This window comes from Tympanuchus pallidicinctus, unplaced genomic scaffold (genome assembly GCF_026119805.1).
Source record: "Tympanuchus pallidicinctus isolate F22 unplaced genomic scaffold, pur_lepc_1.0 scaffold2, whole genome shotgun sequence".
Taxonomy (NCBI): domain Eukaryota; kingdom Metazoa; phylum Chordata; class Aves; order Galliformes; family Phasianidae; genus Tympanuchus; species Tympanuchus pallidicinctus.
Window position 1 is genome coordinate 52,811,736 of NW_026294721.1, and position 26,129 is coordinate 52,837,864.

General features: G+C 42.5%; 2 protein-coding genes across 3 annotated transcripts in view; one reads left to right on the top strand and one right to left on the bottom strand.

Moving 5' to 3' along the window:
* Nucleotides 1–26,129, top strand: part of SEC24B (SEC24 homolog B, COPII coat complex component) — a 553,630-nt gene that overhangs the window by 286,675 nt on the left and 240,826 nt on the right. The gene's annotated exons all lie outside the window — the stretch shown is intronic.
* GRID2 (glutamate ionotropic receptor delta type subunit 2) overlaps nt 8,857–26,129 on the bottom strand; it is a 679,658-nt gene continuing 662,385 nt past the window's right edge. The window contains exons 15-16 of one of the 2 annotated variants that reach the window (XM_052681767.1): nt 15,440–15,680; nt 8,857–11,503 (exon numbers count right to left, since the gene is read on the bottom strand). In XM_052681767.1, the coding sequence (XP_052537727.1) occupies nt 11,081–11,503; nt 15,440–15,680 (664 nt within the window). In that variant the 3' untranslated portion in view covers nt 8,857–11,080. Of the gene's footprint in view, nt 11,504–13,205; nt 13,854–15,439; nt 15,681–26,129 lie in introns of those variants that run through there. The other variant, XM_052681768.1, reaches the window with a different exon arrangement.

Consider the following 26,129-nt stretch of genomic DNA (forward strand, 5'->3'; position numbering starts at 1 on the left):
GCCTCGGAGCCGAGCGGGACGTGCCGCCCGTCCCTCCGCGTGCACCTGAGTGCCGCCCGAGCCGCTGCACTGCGCCTGGATACGGGCACGCGGAGCCGGTTCCACGTCCAGCGTTGCTCAGAGCGGGGGGGGGGAAATACTGCTTTGGAGGCCGCCGCTCTCCGCGTCGCACGCTCAGTGCCAAAGCCAAAGGCGCGGGGCGGTGCGCGCTCGCCGCTGCTCCCCCAGAATAAGATAAATGTAAGGGATGGAGAACTCCTGGGGCCGGCTGAACTCATTCTGCATTCAGCGCCGCCCGGCCCTTTTCTCTCTCCTTTCTCTTCTCTTTGTATGTTCAAGCCTACTTGAGTTTCTTTTTTCCTTTTGTAGGAGTTGGTTCTTTTGAAGCTGTTCGAGGCACGCCCTGCGCAGAGGGAACTTCACGGGAGTCGGAAACACAAGCACACCGCTCTGCAGCTCTTACTGTACAATAGCAGGAATGCGGGAGCCGTGGAAATGAAGCTGCCCTCTCTCTCAAAGTGTCAAAGCTTTCAGAGCCGCACGAACTGGACGCGGCACCGTATCTTTATGCAGATTTCCTCCACTCCCCCCAGCCGAGTTCGGGCCGAGGCAGCGGCGCGGGGTCAGCACGCAGCGGTGTCACGGAGAAATGGGTTACAGACGGGGGGTGGGTGGAAGGAGGGGGACAAGAGAAGACGCGCAAAAAGCCTCCTCTATCGTTACAGCCAGGGCCGTTCTCAAAGCACACTAAGCACGCATGGGTCAGCCCTCGGCTTAATTGTGCTCGACGCCCCGATTACTCGTTCAATCTCGCTTCAGGATCTGCGGTCAGCGCGGCAGGCATCGCCGCAGATTAGGAAGTATCCCGTTCCTCCCTTGCCCTATTTTCTCTGCGCATTTCCTTCCCTCAGCCTGCACGGCTCTGCAGCTCTGGCACGGCAGAGCCCATCCCGGCAGCACAGACCCGGACTTGTACAGAGCTGCAGTGGATGGGCAAGGCCAGTGCCAGCCCCGTGTCCACAGTGACTGCACCACCAAGCACATCATCCACCCGACAACACCACTCATTTATCTCAGAGCACGTGGGATCGAAGCAGGGCCTGAGAACAGTCTTTCCTAAGGCTCCTGCTATGATTAGTGGGGATGCTTTACTTTCAAAAGTGTTTTACATCGGAAGTGACGAATGCAAGGAACACAAAACCCAGGTGCCCACTGCGGCAGCCTCCAGCAGCTTTGAATGCTGCCCTGTCCAACCTGTGGGCAGCACGACCACCCTGGGACATGGACATGCCCCAGTGCTGCAAGGTGACCTTCCTGGGTGGGTAGGTCATCACATCTGTCTCATCTCATCCACTTTGAGTATCTGGGGGCCCATCAAAGTAATTCCCTTTTCCTGGTCCCACAAAGATCCAGTGCAGACCCACACCCTGGGCCTCATCCTGCTGACAGTTTCTGCTACGCACAGTTGGTTCTTGTGCATGTACTTGCACTGCCTCCAAGAGATGTGCACAGCATCAGTGTAACAACACTCGCTACCTCCTGGGGCCATTGTGGGGCATAATGAATTCAGCTTCCTCATCTGTGTGGAAATCTTGTCTATAGAACCTATACCTATGCCTGCTCTGCTCCTTTAGTTACGTTGCTGCAGCTTTTGCTAAGAACTTATGCTAATGTTTTACAAACAAAAAGCCTTATATTCATGGAAGTGTGACTAATAATTTTCTTTCAGTTACTGTTTTAAAAAGTATTCTGTGTTAAAACTGCTCAGCAAGACGTTTCCTCTGCAACTGCTTGATGCTCTCAGTCCTTGCAGCGTCTGAACGCTGGGGCACTTGGCTGGGAGTCACTCAGCATCAGCCCTTCAGAAAGCCAGCAAAACCAACCATGAAGAGCCATCAGCCTGGGGTTTTGCGGGCTGCTGCCCTAGAAGGTTTGGAAGGAAGTGAGCCATTTCCTCCTGGCCACAGAGATGCAGAGGGCTGCAGCTGCTTGGTGCTTGGTGCACCTGGCAGCAACTGTGACCCAGAGACCTGGCATTAGTTGGATTAGGGTCTGTGTTACTGCATACATCCCAGAACTAAGCACTGGAAGAAGCATTCATGACACACAATTACTCCCTGTACAGAATTGGAACCTTTTCCTTTCAGTTAATAAAAAAGAAGCCTTAATGCAATACAAGCATTAGTATCAGACCCATGGGATTTTTGTGTCACAAGCTTTACACCTCTGCCATTCTCAGTTTACTCACCTCAGATTACTCACCAGTAATCTTATTCCAGATTTAGTTTGCTTGCCCTGTGCAGCAGCAACAACTTTGCTGGGCCTGGATGTGATCATACACATAACCCACAATTTCATTACCCCTGTTGCTTGAAATAAGCATCAACAAACTGTCTCCTGATTAAGGCACTGCATGCTATATAAACATGTCAACAAGAGGAAGAAAGGAAGAATCTCACATCTTAAACAGTCTGTACACTTCCTCTCATCAGCAGCATTACCAGAGCAGTGCCCTGGGAATGGGAGGCTCTGTTTGAGTCATACAGGACCTTATACACAGGATCCCACTTTGAGGCACTTTCAGCATTGCCTCAGCACTCAGCAGCCATGGGTCTACTTCTGCCAAAACGGATGGAGATTTCTTAGATGTGGAAATGCCAGCCTTTGCAGATCTCCTAAGGAAAGCAGATCCCCCTAAGGCTCCTAAAATGCAGGGACTATGCATTTGGAGTCCCTCTAGGGGACGAAAGGAAGAGAGTGGACACAAGTGGCTGCTGATCAACACCTCACATCAACCCCCAGGTTGCAGAGTATTTATCCAAGAAGGAAACACCTGTCAGCCAAGAAAAACCAACCTCTCCATCCACAGGAAACCCTCTGCCAACTCTGTGTAACTCCTGACAGCAAAAAGGCTGCCAGGGATAACCAGCTTCCGTTGCCACACAGCTCCATGCAACATTTAGAAGCCACTGGGATGAACGGCTGTGAAAACCAGCTGCTTTGAATACATCTTCATCTGTCTGCTGCTGCTTGAAGTTGGATACCCTGAATCTTAGGATTTAATGTTTAAATACTTGTTAGTGAAGTAGAAGCAGAATTAATTTTTTTAACTATGTGCCCAATCTGACACTGCCACAATGCAAGCTTCAGCAGAGCACTGCTTGCAGTGCTTGCAATGCATCGCTGTGCTTGGGGATGCTCAGTGGCAGTCCTGTAGAATTACAGAATCATAGAATTTCTCAGGTTGGAAAAGACCTTAAAGATCATCGAGTCCAACCACAACCTAATCATACCACCCTAACAACCCTCCATTAAATCATGCCCCTGAGCACTACATCCAGATGCTTTTTAAACACCTTCAGGGATGGTGACTCAACCACCTCCCTGGGGAGCCCATTCCAGTGCTTAACAACCCTTTCTGTAAAGAAGTGTTTCCTGATATCCAACCTAAACCTACCCTGGTAGGGTAGGTTTATGGCCATTTCCCCTTGTCCTGTCACCTGTCACTAGTGAGAAGAGACCAGCCCTGCTCTGCTGTAAGCACCTTTCAGGTATTGGAAAAGAGCAATAAGGTCTCCTCTCAGCCTCCTTTCCTCCAGACCAATCTGCTCCAGTTCCTTCAGTCTCTCCTTATAGGGCATATTCTCCAAGCCCTTCACAAGCCTGGTTGGCCTCCTCTGGATCTGCTCCAGCACCTCAATGTCCCTTCTGTACTGAGGTGCCCAAAACTGAACACAGTACTTGAGATGAGGCCTCACCAGTGCCGAGTACAGGGGCAGGATGAATCCCTCCTAGACTGGCAGACTTGCAAGGCCCTCTCAGTAGTGAGCCCTGCCTCTGACATAGCCTGGAGCTGCAGTTCTGTCTGTTGCGCAGCTGGAGGAGAACCTGCAATAGAGTTAATAAGCACTGTTATTTTCCAGGACGCTTTGAACTTGCTAAAAGGTTTAGAAGTTTCCATGAGGAGAGGATTCCCTTATATCCCATCTGTGAGACCCACGTCAAGGCCAGAGGCAGTTGCCGTCAAGCAGCCCATTTTGCCACCCTAGCTGTGTCATTGCAGCCACACAACAGACAGCTGGCACAGCCATATTAACACTTGCCACCTCCGTGCCTGTCAGCTGAGCCACGCATGGCCCCCCGCACCCTGCAGCAACCGCAGCAAAGCTTTGTGCCCCCATTTCACCCATGGAATGGCAGCGAGGGGCTTGGGGCCAGCACACGGCGTGCCACCCTCCGCCGCCAGCTCCGCGTCCCCCCCGCGCCCCTCGGGTGGGTTATGCGTGGCAGGGCCGTCCCTCTGCGAACAACAGGTTGGATATTGTAGGTGTGGGTTATTAAAGTGTCCCCGGCACAATGGCGGTCTGTGTCCCATTCGCCACGCTTGGGCTCCTCTTTGGAAAGCGCACACAAGAGGTGACACGGCGCTGGCCCCCGCCATTATCCCGTCTGCATAGCGGCGCGGATCGCCCCGTCTCCCTGGAAATGGGCTCCGCAGCCGCCGCCCGCCACCGCCGGGGCCACCGCGCCCGCGCACGGCTCCGCGCCCCGCGACGGCGGCCGCTGCTCACGGCACCGCCCGGCGGGTGAGCGGCCTCGCTCCCGGCCCTCCTCTCCGGGCGGTGCCGCAGCGCCACCAGCTGGGTGGCAGCGGGAGTTGCAGCCTTCGGCTCGCAGCCCGCGCCGCGGAGGGCTGAGCTTTCTCACGGTTTTGAGCAGGCGCCGAGACCTCGAGAAGTGTGCTCAGCTGGGATGTGCTGAGAGAAGGGCAGTGCAGCTGGTGCAGGGTGTAAAGAAGCGTTATGAGGAGCAGCTAAGGGAACCGGGGCTGTTTAGTCTTCAGGTGGCTGAGAAACCTCATAATTCTCTACAACTACTTGGCAGGAGGTTATAGGTCTCTTTTCTCCGGTGTCAAGCGACAGAGACACAAGGAAATGGCCCCAGGTTGCACCACCAGGGGAGGTTTAAACTGGATGTCAGAATGAACGTCCTCATGGATAGGGTGATGAGGCACTGGAACTGCCCAGGGAAGTGGTGGAGGCATATTAGAGATAAGGGCTGCGGAGCAGTGGCAAGATTGGGCGAGCTCTCAGTTTGCACTTGGCCAGCCCCGTGCACTGGGCCATTAGCAGCTGTAAGGAGTTGCCTTGGTAAACATGCTTAGCTGAGGCAGATGTTCTTGAGACAGCCTGGCTTGGATTTACTGTTAAGAGAGCAAGACACATGCAGATTTAGCCCCTTCTGTCTGGTGCTGCTTTTGTGCTAGGATTTATCTCCTTCATTCCCTTTTTTGGGGGGAGGGTGGAGCATGCTGAGTGGCTACCACTCCCTTGGTAAGGTGTAGGTGACATGTATGCAAAAGAGCCGTCCTATCTGTTTTCTCATACAGCTCTAGCCTATGAAACAGGAATTTGTCTATGTACTCCAGATCAGTTTCTATTTACACTTCATATCCACCTCAGCAAGCAACTATATACTGCAGAAAATAACCTGCCACCTGGGGGTTTTAGATGGGAAGCTGTTTCTATGTGTCAAAACTTACGGAATAAGTGTTTAAAAATACTAATGGAATCAGTTTTCTATAAACCACTCTAGCAGTCTTAACACTGATGTGACAAGGCCTGCATTTGTTAGATGGCACAGTGAGTCTTTAAAATGAAGGTTGCATCAATCAATTTCCTCTTCTGAAGTCGTATTTCCAAGTTCATAACCTCTTCTTTTGCCCCATCATCTCGGTGGAGGAAAAACAAAGCCCCATGTCCTATATAACTGTACCTTTAGCACTGAAAAGGAGTTTCATTTGCAGAGCAGTAGGATTAGGTGACCTCTAAGGGTCCTTTCCAACTCAATTTTATGATTCTATGATAGCATGGCAGGATTTTTGAGGGGGTCATATGAAGTATTTTAAGGAACCTTATTTGTTCTTTGAGGCAAAGAGTCAAGAGAAATAAGAAGAAAGCATCACCTGACATCCCTCAAATCTGCAGAGATCCAAGCAACAGCAGAGCTTACACAGACGGAGCTCAGATCTGTAAAAGCTAGAACGAGATAAACCACTCGGTGTTGCCAAAGCATTGTTCAACAGAGCAGCATATTTTCTTGCTACCCTACATGTTTCTTGTTGTGGTTGCTGCCACACCACAGAGGCTTTTCCTTCAGAGTGTAAGAATAGCGAGTGGTACACTATGAGCTTTGACCACAGTGCTTACTTGCTCTCTCCCACAGTTAAGAGAATTAATTAGTAAGGACATGGATCAACAGGATTGCTCCTATTGTGATCCACCACAGAGAAAATACACAGGGAGTATTCAAAACCAATATTTAAGACCTCTCCACAGTGCATTACAAGAAACACGTGAGCAGGTGAGAAATACAAGTTTACCTACAGCAGCAGGACTATGACATGCTCATTGAGTTGCCCACTTCCTCTTTTTTATTTAATTTCCAACAAGCACAGAACATCTGCCTACCTCCTTGCTATGCTTCTAGGTGAAGCACTTGCAGCATCTTCTGGCTGCTTCAGGATCACGCCTTGGCAATCAAATCTGGGGGGTGAGCAGCATACCTGAGACCTCACTCGCTTGAACTTCTATTGCTGCTCAGTTTCCTATATGCAGAAGGAAGCAAGGAGGAGGAAGTTGAAGCAGTTTCCCAGCAGCAAAGCACTCACCTGGAGGAATGAAATGCAACACAGAGAGCTGCAAGAGCAAACCTCCCTATTCCACATAGGAGGAGGAATGAAATGCAACACAGAGAGCTGCAAGAGCAAACCTCCCTATTCCACATAGGAGGAGGAATGAAATGCAACACAGAGAGCTGCAAGAGCAAACCTCCCTATTCCACATAGGAGGAGGCTAAGCCTGAACTACCAGCAGTGTTATTCTGCTGCCATGTTAGCTGCAGTATGACTCAGAGGAAGAATTGAAGCAAACACCTACAGCTGTGCAATTGCTTGGAGAACTCAGTGACTGCCCTCACACCTCCATTTTATTTTTGTTTATTTTGTTTTGCTGAGGAGGGTGAAGAAAGTGGTTAGCCTTACAAAGGCTGATAGCGGCAATATTCCTTGCTCCAAACAGATGATGCACCAGTAGAATAAAGGATTGCTGTGGAATGCCAAAATAAAAAGCAACTTCATTTACAAGACTATCAAATCTATCAAAATCAGTTGGTTTTTTTTAGGTAATTACTTAATTAATTAATTTTGGCAGGCCAGCACACTCTTGCATCAACCTAGGGACTTGCTTTTTGGAGGAATTGCTTTTGGTTGGGAATTAACTAGGCCATGAAACATTTTGCCCTCACAAGGCTGCCTTGGGAGGCTTTGATTTCTGGCTTTACACACAGTGTTATGTATGAGACATGAGTGGCAGGGTATGATGGTGATGAGTTTGCTGTTGCTTCCTGGTCTTGATGTGAAGTATGAATGCATGCATTCATATCCCAGTACTTAACACAAAAAAGTATCTAGGACTCATTCTTGGGAGCAGATACTTGATTTTATATTTATTTCAAAACAGCTCCACAGAACAAAGACGAAACACATGTCTCTGGACCAAGGGAGCGTGCTGGTACAACACTGCTTTTGTTTTGGAGACTATTTTTTCATCTCTTACAACCACAAGTGTGCACATGGGAAACTGCTTTACTTTTCATCCCATCACCTTTGCGCAGGTTTGTGAAATCAAACGTAAGGGTATTAAGCTCCAGCATGCTTTCTGGCCCCGCTGCAGTGGGTGTGCTAGCAGAAAAAGGCACCCTTACATCCTCATCAGTTTGCAGCATCCCACATTAGCGTGGAAAGAGAAAATACATCTTAGAAACCTGATATATTGAGGGAAATTGTACCAGCACTTTGTTTTGATAAGACAGGAGGAAATTGCACGATACTACAGCTCTGGCCATGCTGTTGCCAGATCACTGACAGCTATAATCACTCACCTGTTTGCTGCAGCAGGACAATTTTTTTCTGTCTCGGGTATTTCACCATCAGTCAGTAGACCCGTCTGACCAAGCAAATCTTTGAAACCAGTTTAATATAATTCGTGCCACTGCTCACTTTTTCACTTGTAGCTGATATGTCAGAATGGGTGTATGACCTGAATCACCAGGCAAACAACTCATCTTTGTGTGCAGCTGGCTTGTAATTTCAGCAGCCCTATCACAGCACAAATGCTTGACAGTCGTTAATACAGTACTTCTACCTCACTGGCTTTTATTTAAAGACAGGGAGGAGAAATGTCACATAGAGTTAAATTAGCTTCTTATGAAGAGGAAATAGGTTATATCTCTTAAGATACCCAGCTCTGGATAGGTGTGTTTGGGAGGATAAGTGACAGAGGTAATACTCACTTTAAATGTAAAGCGAATGATTTGTCAAGGCTGGGAGTACAGCACTTCTCATGCCATCATGGTGGCTTTACAGCTCAGGAATAACCTGGAAGTAGGACTCTGATCATGCAAGCATTTTTGGGACTACAGGAACCCCCACCTATAGTAATACTCTCTAGCATCCTGTTGCTGGGCATTTAGTGCCCATTGACACACATGCCTATTGGCAGTAGCCTGTGAGCACCTTTTATCCTCAAGTCATTTTCAGTCATTTCCTTCAGATTTATATGTTATCTGGACTCAGATTATTATCATTATTTTTTAATGTAGCGCTGAATTGAGGTCTCCTTCCAATGTATGTATATATTATTTTTCTTTTGAAACTATAAAATAAGACTGAAACACCTTCTCCCCTGGTGTAGCAAAAACAGTGAGAAGTGGACACCTGCCACGAAAGGAAAATCTCACAGTGCCCATCGTTTAAGCAGGAGGAAACGCAAGTTTAGAAAACAATTTTATTAGACAAATTATTTAGACAAATTATACACAGAAAGCTCTGCCATTTTTAACTGAGGCCTCCAAAAAGTGTTTTGTGTATCTGTATAATAGGCAACACATCAAAATAGGCCTATTTTAAATATCGTACATGGTTAACAGATTTCTTTTTTAATAGCTAAAATCACTGCAACATCTGGTATGTCCCTACATAGCTTGTTGGAAAGAAATTGATTTTTTTTATCTTTTTTTTTTTCTCAGAAGTGTGGATGAGTTCATGAATGTTACAAGGGAGAAGCAAGTTGTGCATGCTTTTAGACACTTGCTATCCCGAAAACAAAATGGCCTTTTGCACGATAAGAATTTGTTCTGCCTTACACAGTAGACAATATTTGAAGATTTAGTACAAAAAACAGTGACAGTACAAGATGCTCCCCCAGAACAGAATTAGCATCAAAATAGAATAGGTCTGAAGAATATACCTTTTAATTTATCCTAAAGCAAATCACAGAGGTTGATTCCTATTAATCCTAGCCAAAGAATGAGTTAGATTAAAATAAGTGTATGGTTGCATTAAAAACATAACCAAACCAAAAAACCTCACGGGATAAACTGCTTGCTTTCTACTTAGCCTCAACTTTAGCTTTAAGGATTACAAATTGAAAGCTCTTCCTACATTTCTAACAGGTAACAGCGTTACTTTAAAAAGCTGGTGCCAAAACGGGCACTGGTTCTGCTCTCACTGCTGTTCTTTCTCTTGTTCTACACAGTTGGCACTAATATATAAAGTATGTAGCTCCTCTAAATCTAACTTAACGTATAAAGGGTTAAAATGAGCGCCGGTTCATATACTGTTTTCCCCTTCGAGCAATATGTGATAATAATTAAGGCCACATCAGAAATTCTCAAGGGCTTTTGCTCCACAAACACCATTATCGTATTGATCAGCTGTACCGATTTGGAAAATAATTTATTAACCTTTGATCTATGTTTAAACTTCTCTAGAGCTATATTAGTTGCTCATGAGCATGGTATACCTAAGAGAGTGTTCCATCTGTCTAATTAATTAAAAGTAAAATTATCAAGGTTAGCCATATAGAATGCTCAACAGCCAATGCAAAACCTAATTGAATGAGTTACATCTAGGTACAAACTTCAAATTGTCCTGGATGTTCTAATAAAAAAGTATAAAATATGCTCTGTTGGCAAACAATGCAAGTCAGAATAACATTAAAAGCGACCCGTCTTTTCTAAATGAAAAGACCCCTGCACTGTACATCTTTCCTGTATACAACACATTTTACTAAAGCTTTATTAAATGAATTGCAGTAGCAACGGCTGCCATTTTATAGCTATATATACATGTATATATATATACATACTTGTGTGTATATATGTATATATATATGTATGAGATACTAATTTATTTAACACAACAGAGGCTTCTGCCATATGATACAGTTTACTGTACATAAGAAAAACTTTTAACACTGTACAATCACATAAAGGTCATATGCACTGTTGCAGTGCAAAAGTAGATTTAACTGTAGTCTTTACTGGCATAGTAATGGCTTCTTGTAATCCTACAAAATTGCATTCTCATATAATGGGGCTTGAATGGTCTTTCAACTTCATTTATTTTGCTTTTTTTTTCCCCCTTTTTTCTCCATTTTGCCTTTTTTTTTTTTCTTTTTCTTTTTCTTTTTTTTTTTTTTTTTTTTTTTTTCCCTTTCTGTCTTTTAAACTGCAGGGTTTGCCTTTGGTCCACAGTTAAAAGGACACACAGCAGTGGAGCGCTGACCACACGCAGCAGAATAGATGTAAAGGATTTAAGTTATTGCAAGTATAGTAAAAAAAGGCAGTTGAGGAGGAGGAGCCAATGCCCTTCTGTAAAGTAATCCTCAGGGTTTTCTTATGCATTAATCACTACACATTTCCTATATTTAAGTATATGAAAAGCCTGAAGTAACCAAAACCTAACGCGGTGATAAATGAAAGAATAAGTGACTCGAGTAGTAAAGAGAATAAAGAGAGAAAGGAAAGAGGAGACCAGACTGAGAAAGCTGAGAAGAGGAAGAGTTGTTACTAAGAATCCTGATTCTTTCCTTAAATAAAGAAAAATAAAAAATCAAATTTTAAAAACAAAAACAAAAGAAAAGAAAAAGGTTACATCCATGTTAGTCCCACAACATTACAGCCGCTCCTTGCAAAGGGAGTCCTAGAAAAGAAACAGTGAAGAAATTCGGTCTGATGCTCATATGGAGGTGCCTCGGTCTGGGTCACTGCCGAGGTTCAGCCCCAGAGTTGGAGTTGGTTGGTAAGGGATAGATGACATTGTTTTGATGGGGCTTCTGAAAAACCCTCCGTTTGGTGCCCTGTGCCTAAAAGGGCCAGTTCGGTGCTCGGGTACGCTGCCGAAGGAGAAGCCAGAAGCAGCTTTGGCAGACAGCGTGCGGCTCAGCGTCTGGATCTGTTCTGGTATGAAGGTTGTTGTGGTGATGTGAGTGTTTCTGAAGTCACTGATTTGCTCCAGTGCTTGACGGGTGGGCAAAGTGTCAATGTCCAGAGGGGTCAAGTCAATCGACGATGTGGAAAACTGTTTATGGGGACTGTCATCATCTGTGCAGAGACTGTTCACACGCCTGTGGAGGTGTTCCAGATCAATTTCCTTGTCATCCTGGGGAAGGAGAAGAACAAGATGTACCACTCACCACCACCGCCATGTTTTTTTGCAGGATTGAAGCTTTACAGTGCAATCAGAACTGCTTGGTAAACAAAATACACACTTACTAAAGCTTCCTCTTAGCTGTGGGTAGCTCTAAGCATCACTAGCAAACATCCCCACCTCCTGAAGCTGGATGAACTAAAACAAACTCATGCAGACCCTTTTCCACATCTGCCTTCAAACCCTGTGTCTATATGACAGAATTCCAAGGACTACTGATAGGTTTTCTTCATACAATGAAGACAGAGCATCATCTCAAATGTCTGGGGTGATGCCAGTCCTTAAATGCAGCAATGATGACTAAATTTGAATGACAAAATGGGGGTCTCTGAGGGGCCAGACTGCTTCTTCATCGGCGTTCATTCTCTCAGGGCTTAAGGATGTACCAAAATCTTCTCAGGTTTATTTTTGCTTTTATAATACAGAAAAACTGAGCTTCCAAGCCCAAATCCAAACACTGGCATCTCATTAACATCACACAGGAAGGAGTACATCAGATGATTTTAAATTGTGATGCCAAAAGAGGGATTAATTCTCTCCTTACCTACAAAGAAGCAATTCCATAGATTCAGTTGGAATTATGCTGCTGTTGAGTGAGAAGGCAGCCTGGAGGATTTATTATAACAAAGCATCGCTCCTCTTACCTCTGTCCTTTTTCCTTCTTAAACCCAGTGAACTCCATTAGAGAGGCTTCTTTGTTATAATTGAGATTTTAAATGCATGGGAATTTAAAAAAGAAAAATGTCCAGTGTGACCCAATAAATCACCTATATTGTACATATTTATTTCTACTGAACTGCAAATCTTAATGCAAAGCAGCATTATGTATACATGTATAAAGGAATGTATTCTCTCAAGTCTAGTCAGCACAGCTCATTCAGAACAAAAATCAGTTCCAACTAACCTTAACATTTACCTTAATCTCTGTGAAATCTACTGGCTCTTCCAGGCCACTAGAAATATCTCACACTCTAGGACCTCACAGAGGGCAATAAGGCGGCCGATAGATGTGCTCTGATGGCTTCCAGACTCGATTACTGCAATTCAATGACTGGCTTGATCCAGAGCTCATTGAATCAATGGCAAAACTCCTAGTATACAGAATGGGCTTTAGGTCCCTCCTTTGTCTAGGAATGAAGTCAAGCACTCTGAAAATTCCACCTAGAACAAACTGCAGGAGTTTATCTTCTTAACAAAAAGGATCACCAAATATTCGCACCAGTACCACACTGAATAAAAAGCCCAACTCAAGTGAGACTGAGGGAGCAGCTCCCTTCTGAGACAGGGGACAAGTGAGACAAACTGCAGGATAAAGGGCAGGGAAAAGGGCATCAGGATTCTGCCAGAGGAAACCAAGCTGACCACAGGGGCTTTGTAGGTGAGCTCATCATGGGAGGGGAATAAAAGCAGTGCTCATTTCTTGGACTTAGCTTTCTGTCTGTAGTTTATTCACATGTGGACACAGACATGGATGCACATAACAACCACACAGGTGACACCAAAACCAAACGCATTCACCAAACGCTCTCCTTTAAAGTATTTGGAGCTGCATGTGGATGCAGAAGAACTGGGGCCACATTGGCATCTAAAAATATATACAGAGGCTCCTTTAGCACGTGCAAATCATGACTATATCTCTAAAGGACAGTCCTAATTCTTTTTTTTTTTTTTTTTTTTTTTGTAGTTTTGAAAAACATATGAACACCTTGTAATTTCAAATGCCAATCTGAATTTCAGTATTTCTGAGCCTCTATAAGTTATCCAGAATATTCTTCATTCTTCTCTGAGATGCATTTGGGGCTAGAGTCAGACCAGTAAAAATATAATAAAGCGGTGATATTCTCCCATGCTTTAGCCCGCAACCCAATCTCCACCCAATTGATACACCAAAATGAGACCCACTCACAGTAAGATTGTGCACATCTCCATAATATGATCTTTCCTCTTCTCTCTTGTGTGATCAGTAGTGAAATATGCAGCAGTTTTCACATTTAAATTATCATCAGGCTTCAGAGTCAACATCCCATTGAGATTACTGGGGCAGTTCATACTTCTCTCAGAGCTACTGTTTAAGGCTGTCTGCAGACTCAGGCAGACATCATTGAATGGGTTACTTCTGGTACGTGACTGAAATGTAATCTTCGTAACCATAAGACAATTTTTTTCAGTATAAATGCTTGCATTCTGGAGCACCAGATGGCAGCCACCAGGAAAAAGGGTTGGCTTGCTGACCACAAATTGGCCCAATCTGACCCCCGATTCGGGACTAGTGGCCTGGAAGAGCCAATGGATTTCATGGAAGCTAAAATGAATTTTAAGAAAGTTAGTTAAGATGTATTTCTTTGCTGAATGATCCCCACATCCAGGACAGTGGGGATATTCAGCACATTTGTCCATGTTAAACTCAGTTTTGAGCCAAGCTTTTCAACGGAGCTTTGAGATACCATTTTAAATGCTAAGCTGATGAATACATGAAAAAAGATAAAGGAGGCCAAATTATACAATTTATGGAAAATACACATTAAAATTTATGTGTTTGAAAGTTGAAATGGGAAGTTTTATAGTTATATAAAGTAGCTTAAAGTAGCTGGGCTGTTTTTTTTTTTTCCCCTTTGATATTAATTTTTATGTTTTGTATCAAGTAAATATGAAGTATGATGTTCTAAGGGTCTGGGTAAACAGCAAGCTTGTAAATGTTTTTGTTTTTTTTTTTTAAAATTTCATCAGTTGAAACTAGACAGTTCCCAGTCCTGAGAAAGCCAATTAAAGACTAGAGATTTTTTTTCGCTTTTAATAATGGTCTGGTCCAGATCATTAACAAAAAAAGCTTGGGAATTAAAACAGGCAAGAAAAGATAATAAGTATTCTAACATCAGTGTCAATGCTGTCTAATTAGGTAATGTAATTAATCCGACCTGATTACACAGCATTAGATTAGCAGGAATAAACACAACGGAGAAATTGCAGAGAAGGTGAGACCACTGAACACAAATTAACAGCAATACCCCACAACATAAGTCTAAGCTACACAGAACAGGCATAACTGATAGTGCCATATTATATAGCTCATATTTAGGTTCATCTTTGGGCACATCTGCCTAGTGTATTTTAATAACTTTTAATATTCTTGATGTTTTTTTTCTAGTGGTTTGTAGAACTAAAAGACTTAAGGAATTTTTTTTAACACTGTATAAGGCTCAGATGTCTGGCAAAGGGACAAGTGGATTAACTTGGGAAGGTACAGAACCAAACTCATCTCTGGTATAAGATGACATATTTCCCTCACTCTGTCTAGAACTGTCTTAAAAAAGACTGTAATAGATTTCAGAAATAAGGCTGGCCTGAATCTGAAAAATCTAAATTACTCTTGCTTCCCTGGACTTCAGATTAAATAATCACAGCTGAAGTTCGTGGAAGTTCCAAGAGTTTAACAGATGTGAAAAATCAAGATAAGCTTATTTAAGAAGCTAACATCTGATTAAAGGGCTAAACTTTGAGAATCTATCTTAAGAGACTCAGCCGTTGAGCTTGGAGGATATATTTTGCAAGAAAAAAAGAAAAACAAGAAACCTTTGAACTTGCTAGTGAGGATTAACTCTCACTGATGGCAATAAAGTGCTAAATAATGATGTTAATAATACATTATTCTACAAGTGATGATTGTGTTTTACTCAAAATAGTTACATGTTTATATATCATCATTATACATTATTTTATTTAAAGCTCCTCTAGAAAGAGCAGTTGAAGAGATTTTGAGGAATGGCAGTTACCTTAAAATTAGGAAGCTAAGGAAGTTTCTCTGACTCTTTTTCCCTAAAAGCTATCAATTCATGACAACAATGTTTACGGTGCATGAAAATTTCCCAGGAGAAATGGAGGATCTAATACCTCTTTTGATGGAACCCGGGAGCCTTTCCTTTTATTCCACCATGTTTCCAACATCGCAATGAAACAAGATAGGACAATCCCAGCGGCGAGAATGCAGAAAACACCTGCAAAGCTTTTTATGTCCAGGGCACCTCCTTTCTGTTTGGTATCCACAGATGAGTAAAAATCACATTGACCATTCTTTGGCCACCACTTATGCTTCAGTATGTCCATGTCACCATTCTGTTGCAGCTCCAGAATCCTTGAGGAGAAAGCAAAAAGTCAGGGATTACACTGGGGCAGCGGTGATGGCATCAAAGTGCAAAGGCACGAGGACATAACCTGAGCGCTCACATCCTTCCATGTGCCTGGGAAGGCCGAGCAGCTAGAGAACCCAGGTACTGGGTCTAGCACAAATGACAGCTTGAATATAGGACTGTGTATAGGATTGAGCTACGGATACCCACGATATACTCTAAATGAACAAAAGTACACACAAATCTCTTTAAACTCTGAATGAAAATGTTTGATTTAATATACTTTATTTTCTTAGCTGGCTTTTGCTGCAGACTATAGCAACCGACTCCTGTAGTGTGTGAGATACTTGAAAATTATATTTTGGATTTTAATAGTTGGAGAATAGACATTTCAAATTTAAAAAGAAAAAAGAGAGAAAAAAGTAAACAGAGTTTTTGATGTACCACAGGATACGTGTTACCTGATTGCAAGCTGATCATTACCTGGTTACCTACCTGCTGCTTTGGAGAGAGCAGAACAGAACCACTTTAGCTGCAAACAGCTATGACTTAAACTAATCCTGCTCTCCAGGAACATGCAATTTGCTAGCAAGAAATCTCCAGGGGAAGCTTCTTTGTCATGTTCACTTGTCCTTGCACCTACACAACCAGCCTGCTGCTGAGGATTTGCTGGGCAGCTTGCAAGGTCTAGGTTTTTTGCTAGGCTTCCAGTGGGATGAGCAGTTTGAGAAATTAAATTTTGTTTGAAAGATTTTCATGTTTGGTTAATTTATTAATCTCAATAAATTCCTGAGGTTTTTTTAAATTTAAACAAACATCCAGAAGTGCCTCGAGTGGCAGCTGGGTGCTTCTGATTGCCCAAATTAATAAATTCAGTGATTACATTTAAAAAGAATAAAACAAAAGGAATGTTTTCCTTCACATAATAAATTTGTTTTTCATTTCAACATTGGAAGGCAAACAATCTCTCGTGCAATCATTGGACACAGCATGCAAAAAAATTCAAGTGCACGCAAACCACCAGCAGTCTGGGATGCTGCTGTCGGAAATTGCACATCCTGAAACTTCCGAAGGAGGCCAGGATTGGTCAAGGACCGAAAACTCTTTGTTCTGCTTTAAGGGACAAGCTTGGGCATGAGCAGTTCCGACAAGATAAAAAGAAGAATGCTTTACAAAGAGGGAGGTCAAACACTGGAAGAGAGGAGCTGTGGGATCCCATGGCTGATGCTATTCAAAGGTTGCCTGAGCAACCTGACCTAACCGGGCCTGCTTCAAGCAGAGGGCTGGGCTACAGACCTCCAGAGGTCCCTTGCTACCAAAAGTATTCCTCTGTGGCTGTGAACATGATTCATATGCTGATCTGCATTATGGAATACACTGCTTGCAGACATAATTCACTGTAATTCCACGACTCACTCCTCTTGCATCTGCAATAGGAATTTGGGGAATACTTGAGCGCAAGTATTTACATTCACAGGGGCAGCAGGTAGCATTTTCGATCAACAAAAATCGTGTAAATTCTTAAAAGGTAACAAAAGATTAATGTACATTAATGTAATGTAATGTACAATCTCAAACATTTGGTATATATTTCTTTATATTTAGAAGCTGCTATACTAATTACAGAAGGCAGTAACCAAACAACATTTTGGGGCTTTATTTTTTCTATTTCAGCAGCAGCTCTAATCCCTAAGCAGGGCTATTTTGTCTCTTTTATTCGGTGATAGAACGAACCATCTAAATGATTGCTCTATTCTCATTAATTAAATGATTCTTCACTTGTCAGTTTAATTCCTGATTACACAAGACATCTTTTCAACAATAGGCATTTGCATAAAACACCGAACTTCAGCTTGTTCCTTAACAGAGATTTATTCCCAATTGTACTCCTGGTAATGATCAGCAATTTTCTTTATGGATGTAACATGCAAGTTCAATTATTTAAAGAAAAACAACAACAAAAAAGAAACAAACCAGGGACAGTAATTAACCAATTATAGGAAGGACCTCAAGAAATGGAAATTTTATAATAAAGACTATTAAAGCTGCAGCTGAAAGCAGATCTTGAAATATAAACTACATATCAAGAGAAATTATGAGAGCATGAATATTCAACTATATTCACGTGGAGGAGAAAGGAGCTCCTGATTCCGTCAGATTTAGGAAATACTTTGTGTCTGATTCAGACATTTTGTGGAACCAAGACAACAGCATTAGGAAGATTTAACGCTACCCACTGTTCCTAGTTAAGGAAATCACTATTTTTGTAGCGTCTTTTCAGAAATGAAATGTTACTTTTAACAAAAAGCCACGAAAAATAACGTGAGGAAGGGAAGTTTCTTGCAGGCGTGCAGCAGGTAGGCACCGTTCCCGTACACGCTGCAGGAACTTCCCACAAGATGGCAGTCTTGCCACAACGATCTGTGCTGTTGCTGCAGCGCCTGCTGGGTGCCCTACCCAAGCTAATCAGATACCTGTTGGGCAGCAGACGCTACAATCAGTCTGATATTTGATTTTCAAATTTAATAAGGGACTAAAATAATAGCGCATTAACTAAATGCAATGAATGATAATGATACGCTAAAAGCTATGATAATGTCCAGCAAGCACCTCTCTCTGCAAGTCCAAACTTTTTACATCTGAACTTTTCCTTCTGGCACTTTTGAGCATACAGCACAGAGCGCCATTACTAAATGCAAGCCAGTAGTGGTGGAAAGTAGTGAGCAGGGAAAACGATTTCCTGCTGTTTCAAAATACGATGGTCTTGAGCTTATGCAAGAAGTCTACATATTGAAATAATCACAGTTGTCTGAAAGAACATGACCTTTCTTATGGAGTATAAGACAATATATTTTCCTGTAGCAGGCAAATTGTTACACTAACATCTTTCAAGGCAATTAAGTGAATTTATTAAATTGCACTAAAGGGAGAAAAAAAGGAATCTGCATACACTTTGAGTAATTGGACCTTCAATTAACAGCAGGTTGAGGGAGGTGATTTTCCCCTTCTACCCTGCTCTTGTGGGACCTCACCTCAATTACTGCCTTCTGCTCTTGGGCCTCCAACAACACCGGGTTTTGATTTTGCTGTTTTATTCAGAACTAAAAGTAAGAAGCAAAAGACACAACAGGCCATTTACAAGCAGCGAGTCTGAGACGGCGAGGGTTACTGAGTATCATCTGCCCGCACAAGGGCATGTTAATCATAGGGATGGCTTCAGTGAGATCTCTATTCACATGATTCTGGGATGTTCCCAGGTAACTCACAAGGCTTGCTTTTGGCAGTGCTCGGTGCTTGCACATTGAGCATGATGGCTAAAAAAGCTCCAGTGACTTCTCTACCAGTTAGCAGGGAGTTACACTCCTTGGGCAAAAGCACTGCACAAAAGCCTTTCATAGGAAGATCCGGGGCTAAGTCTTTGCAGAATTAAGTTCCCCTCTTGTCTTGCTGAGCTAAGATGAATTTTCATTATTTTGGCCTCATCCTTGGGGCACTGCTTTGATGCTCAAAGCCCTGACTCAGATTCTATACCAGGTGCCAACAAGCATTGTCATTCCTCTGCTGCCCAACAAATCCTGTTTGCATCATATTACAGCTATAAAGCTGCTGAGGAGAGTAAAGGATTTATCTGTATTCACTTGTAGTCGGTAAACAGTCCTGTGGGATTTTTTCTTGTCCAAATACACAGAATAAAGAGATAAAGAGCAGTCAAGAAAGGGAAAAAAAAAAAAAAAAAAAAAGAAAAGAAAAAAAAGAGCAAAAAATCCAAAATCCAGCTCCTAAACATTTAGGGAGCTGGTGGGTTCATCCCCAAATACCTGTTTGCCTGGCCTCAGCTGCACTACCCAATTAGCCATTTCTACACCTTTCAAAGGGTGCCAAATCACCACAAAACACAGTTCAGAGATGGAGCAGGTGTGAAAAGGCATAATGAAGAAGTAGATGTCTGAGGAAGAAAGCAGGGAAGTAGTATCTGTGCCCACCCCCAGGCAGGCTGAGGTGACGCTAGGAAAGCATGCAAGATAGAGAATGCAAGAGGAACAAAACACCTTGAGTCAGAGGTCATTGCTATTGTGTTGATTATAGGTCTTCAGTAGATAAGAATCACAGAATCATAGAATTGCTTGAATTGGAAGGGATCTTAAAGATAATCTAGTTCCAATACGCCTGCCATGGGCAGGGTTGCCAACCACCAAATCAGGCTGCCCAGTGCCCAATCCAACCTGGTCTTGAGCACTTCCAGAGATCAGAAGCATCCACCTCTCTGGACAGCCTGTGCCAGGATCTCAACATCATAACAATGAAAATTTCTTCCTAGCATCCAGTCCAAAACTCTCCTCTTTCTCTTTAAAGCCATCCCCTCTTGTCCTGTCACTATCAGGCCATGTAAAAATTCCCTCCTGATTGTAAGTTCCTTTTAAGTACTGGAAGCCACAATGAGGTCTTCCCAGAGCCTTCTCTTCTCCAAGTTAAACATGTCCAGCTCCCTCAACCCTTCATCATCAGAGAAATGCTCCAGTTCTCTAATCATCTTTATGCCCCCCCCTCTGGACCCATTACTCTAACAGAACCAAGTTTTTCCTGTGCTAGGAGCCCCAGAACTGGGTGGAGTACTCCAAATGGGGCCTCATGAGGGCAGAGAAAAGAATCCCTCCCCCCCCACCATGCTGGTCACCCTTCTTTTGATGCAGGCTAGGATACAGTTGGCCATCCTGACTGCAAGCTCATGCTCCTGGCTCATCCTGGCTTTTGTCCACCAAGATCCCCAAGTCCTTCTCCACAAGCCTGCACTCAGTTCTTCTTCCAGTCTGTACAAATCCAGGATTGCCATGACACAAGTGCAACACTTGGACTTGTTAAACCTCATAAGGTTCACACAGGCCCACTTGTCAAGCTTGTCCACATCCCTTTGGAAATGATACTTTTGAAGAGTCTGCTTCCCATTTTGCTGTGATTTCATTTTATTTTTAAGCCAGTGTGTTATTTAGCTGCCAATCATAGGTTGCACAAGAGGAAGTTTTTCACACTGGCCAAATGCAGCTTGGGCTGCCAGCTCAAATGAAGCTGTGCTCCCTCAACTGCCATTCCCACAACTAAGCCCACCAAAAGAGTGCCCTTGGGCCCAGCTGTGAAACTTATTTCTGGCATGGACTCCAAGCAGATCAAAACCCCACTGAACTGCACCCCACAAGAGAGAGCAGTTAGCCACTTTCAACCCCCAAAGAAGCCAGGAAAAACATCTCCTCTTCCAGCTACAACAGAAGAAGCTGTGGCAAAACAGACCTGCTCTTCAGCACTGAGGATTTACATGTCAAATAATTTGAAGAGAGAAAGCAGATGACCTTCTGGTTTTGCTCAGCAATAAACCATTACTTCAGAATACACAGCACTCATGACTTGGATCCCATAAATTAGTATTACTTGGTTCAAATTAGTGAACTTGTTGCTACTTAAATCTGTTAAACCTGAACAGTCTCCCAAATATGGAATGCTGAAGTGAAATATTACCTGCAGTAACAAGAAAAGAGATTTGAATTATATTTATTAGGCAGTTGTGCTGGAACTTAAGGAGTTCACTACAACAGTTTTACTCAGGTCACGTGGCATTGTTGAATACTAACAATTCAGAAACTTTAATTATTATTAACTTAATTATGAAAAAAATCTGAGATGAGCTTTTACCATGTGGACCTTTTGTACGCTTCCTGCTTGGGATAAAGCAGCAATAGAACTTTTAGCACCTATTTATAAATCCTAAATGACAAGCAAACACCTACAGACAGACACACAAATATGAGTTCAATTAAGCTTAAAGCTATTACGGTAAACACCAAATTAATTCATTACAGCAAGTCACGGTATGCTGCCAACCTTATTAAAACAAAGAAATGTACTTTCAAGGTATACTGCTTCCTGCACATTACCTGTATCCCAGTCCTGTTCTAGATCATTTGCTAAATTACTTGAAAAATGACAGATACTAAGCTTTATGGAGATGATATACTTCATAAGCCACGTGAATGCCTGGGGCTTAATTTTCTTCTTGCTTTCACTACCACAGACCAACAGTAAGTGCATCCAATTGAGCGTAGGGTTGGATATGGCAATTCATGGCTTCTGCAGAGAAGCAAAGCAGGCATCAGCAGGCTCCTTGTGACAGTTCTCTGCCTCCTTTCCTCCATTTACACCAGGAAATGCCAACTTGCAAGCAGTCCCTCTTACAAAGTCATTCCTAAAACACAAAGGTCAGCTGCCACCCTGTGCAATTACCAGAGCACAGAGATCATGGTACATCCTAAAATTACACTTTCTTTAATCTGTTCCCTATCATATTGCTTCTACAAAATGGAAGGCTGCTCTAAGTGACCTTTTGACTATAAGGGGACCATACAATTACATATATACAATCTAAAGACTTGACTCACAGGTCTCTAACTGGATATAAGCAGATCAGTAATTTTTTTCTACTTTTTTTTTTTTTTTTTCCCACAAGTGGCATAACTGACAATTTCACCCCAAATTAGGAGACCTTAACATCTGAAGTTGGTAAAAGTTTCACCAACAACTTGCAGACAGCTGAGACCAACAGGAAGAACTCTGAGGAACACTGCTCTTCAGGGTAGGCTGCCATGCAAATGACATTCTTCTGTGTACAAATCAGTACAGGTTAGCTGGATTAGCCAAAAACATAAAGCTTGGAAATTGCCCTTTCAGTCACCAGTTCTTTATTTAGAAATAATGAAAAGAAAATATTAAAATGTTTATCTTTTATAGACTTTTTTTTTTTTTTTTTTTAAATTTTTTTTTTTTTGTGGACAAATTGGATCAAATAAAGACTAATACTTCTGTTTGGACCACTTGTTTATTGTCCTACAAGAACAGAGACTGGAATAGGCTTCCTAAGGAGATGGTTGAACCACCATCCCTGGATGCGTTTAAAAACCATTTGGATGTGGTGCTCAGGGACATGATTTAGCAGAGGGCAGCGTTAGGTAGTATGCTTAGATTGTGATTGGACTTGATGATCTTGAAGGCCTTTTCCAACCTGAGCTATCCTATGATTCTATGAAGAAGGATAAAGAAAAGAGGCGCTTGCTGAATTTAACCTGCTGCTGATCGAATACGCAAGCCTCATCTTCAGCTGAAAAGCAACTAAATATGAAATCAAATGGCTAACATGATTAATCTGAAGAGAGGTAATGACTAGTGAACTTCATTTTTTATGTTTTCTATATGGTTATGCTACCTTTAAAAGACAAGCACTCATTACAGCTATGACAACATGATCTTTGTCAATATTGAAGTTGGGCTTCAGAGACTTGATAACAAGCAAAAAGAAAGCAAGCCTGAAAGACTCAGGAGAGCTCAAAAGGAAAAGGCAGTAAATCCCGCAAAGACCTGGGGCATACCTGCAGTTGGAAAGTGAACACCTTAGGTGGTCTTTGAAAATGTCAGCATCATCCTTCAGTACACTGTGATATTTGGGTTACTGGGTGCAAGCAAAGATCTTTCTTTTCAGCGAGAGAATCTGGAAATGATCATCATTGCTCGGAGTCATGCTTCAGGCAGTGAAAAGCCTCAGTCTTATACAAACTACCTCTGTTCACATTTTTAGAAGCAGAATACATATCAGTCACACCAAGTCCTGTTAACTGACTCTCGAACAGCCTGTTTTTAAGGTAAGATACGTAGATAGCACTTAAATATTGGACATTAATTTGGTATTTACATAACTAAACTAATGAATAACTGATTATTTTCAGTTTCTGTAGCTATTTGTTCACTTTTTTTGAGCCCTTGAAAACAAAAACCTGAAACTTGAAATTTTCTTTTAGAGAGTGTTTAAATGAGCGATATACACAGCTTGATTTAAATATAATCATTTGGATTATAAAAGAACACAGATCAAGAGTTTAAAGCTATCTCCAAGGTGAACAGAGATGTTGAGACAACCAACAAACTAGACAGATAAATAAAGAGTCTGAAAATCAAATCACAGCAATATATTTTATGTCTGAATCTTGACATTTCAGAATATCTCAAAAGGCTCTTAACTCCCAGCTGCTTAGCTATAGCAGTGAGAGCTTCCCATATCCATTCCCACTTGTTTGGGTTTGAAATGTGCATTTTTACACACTGATCAAACTGTAAGATCAGTTAATGTTATACCAAGGAGAACCGATGCCAAGTGATCCTTTGAACATAGAAAGTGAAGTAGTTTAAGGAATCCCATGTGTTATATTAATGCTCCAAGAATAGCACTCATGAATCTGATCTCTTCTCTCAAGCAAGTCTTTCACAGAAGATCCTTTTCTGGAGACAAACTCATGGCCTACCATGACCTTTGCTTCTGGAGGGAGCAGGGAGAAGGAATGAGCAAGATCTGAAGCTTTACATTTCACTTTGAACCTATTTTTCCCTTCAAATGTAGGCCAACATTATTCATACAGGCTGTTCAGTGCAGAAAGAGTTCATGGGCAAATTATACTCACAGCAAGGCCACTTGCAAAGCTGTTGCCTGTCAGAAACTTCAGCCCAGACCAAAGCACCAGGAAATAACTGCTTTTCTTTGTGACTAATCCATCCAGATCTGAGACTTTTCCATAGAATAAGATACGGAAAAGTACTAATATTCAAAGTGCATCCGTCACACAAGATACGCGAAAACCCTTCCCACGTCAGGGCTTTCAGTCAGAAGCATTTCACAGATCAGCAAAGCTTCAACAAATCTGAAAAACATCAGCTCCAAGGAAGAGTATAGAATGAAAAATTCACACTGACTGCCCCCAAACCTGTCCAAATAACTAAGTTCACTTAGGATGAAATCAAGCACACACCCTTACAAAGAAGTACGCATTGCTTACGTAGTCTGAAGATTAAAGTTGTATGTTTGCATAAAATAATAAATGAATCTATGAAGAACTTAAGATTTGGCCTCCTGCAAGAAAACTTCACTCAAATGCTCCATACATCTATTATTTCAGTGGCCAACAATTAACTTCAACAGCAAATGCACAAAAGTTGCAAGTCATGTAAGCAGGAAAAAATTCAAGGACAGAAAACTCAACCTTAATTTTTAAATTGAATATTAAAAAAAAATCAGATTCCTAACAGAGCAATAGCACAGGCTAATATATAATATAATATAATATTATATATATATATAATATATATAAATAAGATGCCTCCATGCTTTTAGAGCACTTTACACTGTGTCAAGATTTAGTGATTTAAATGAGTAATCTTGCCTTCTTTTTGACATATATTTTTCACAATTATCAAAGTCCTTGTAGCTAAACTGAGTAACTTTCTTAAATCCTGTTCTTAAAAGTAACATAATTTCAGCATTTAGTTTTGCAGTCTTAGAGCCTCTCATTCTTTCTCAGTCTTTGGGATTCTTACCCATACCAGTTTATTACTATCTGCCCTGCTGACTATATTCCACTCAGCTCAGGGCAATATGACATATAAGAAGCATACAACATGACAATGACAGTTACATAACATATAGCCTACAAATGTTTAGTATCTTGACCAACCAACTCTGCAATTTCAAGAGAAGCAAAAATCTTTCACAGTCATTCAGACTGGATGATGGGCATGGGTACATGGCATTACTGTAGCTGCTGCCCATTCCTTCACAAAATGACTAGTTCCCCTTGTAGGTGTGCACTGTCTGCCATTCAGACTTGCAGGAGGAATCCTGTCTTCCCTCTCAGCAAACAGCCCCCAAAGCATCCTCCTATGGATGCATCCTCCTGTGCATGTTGCTAGGCTGGGTTTGGTTGTGCAGCCTGCCATAGCTCATGGCTGCTGACGGAATGCACTGCCAGCCTTATCTGCACAGCACTACAAAGCTGTACCCAGTGCTTTCCTATGTTTGGTGCCAGATGAGCTGTGGCTAAAACAAATAACTGCAGAAATGAAGTGTGCTGCATTCCCAGGTGTATTCTATCAACAGTCCTCTGAAGTGAGCTGATAGCTTTGTAGGGAATTTAACAATTTTGTAGCGCAGGTCAAAACCAAGTGACTTGGCACTGAGATTCAATTTCTGTAAGCCAGTGAGGTTTTTCAGATATCTATGCATATCTCCTTCAAGATCAAGGGCACAAGGTCAATTCTGCAGGTTCTTTGATAACACAGAAGCCAGCTCCTTTCTTCCCACACAGAAGCTCATCTGAGAGCCTCTGATGCACCAGCTGCTGTGGCACTGCTGTATGCTACTTATATCGAGTGCAGGGCAGGTTTGGTGGCAAGCAGGTCCCTTCAGAAGGTCTGTCTCCAGAGTCCATAGCAGCCAGAAGCAGAGTGGTGGAGCAGAGGCATGAAAGAGCCATATACAAAGTCTCATAAGTGTAGAGGGAGAATCAGGACCAGCCCTGCTTTTCTCAAGAAGTTGTCTGTCTTCCTCTCCCAAAAGAGGGAGGGGTGATGTTCCCAACCCTAATTTTCCA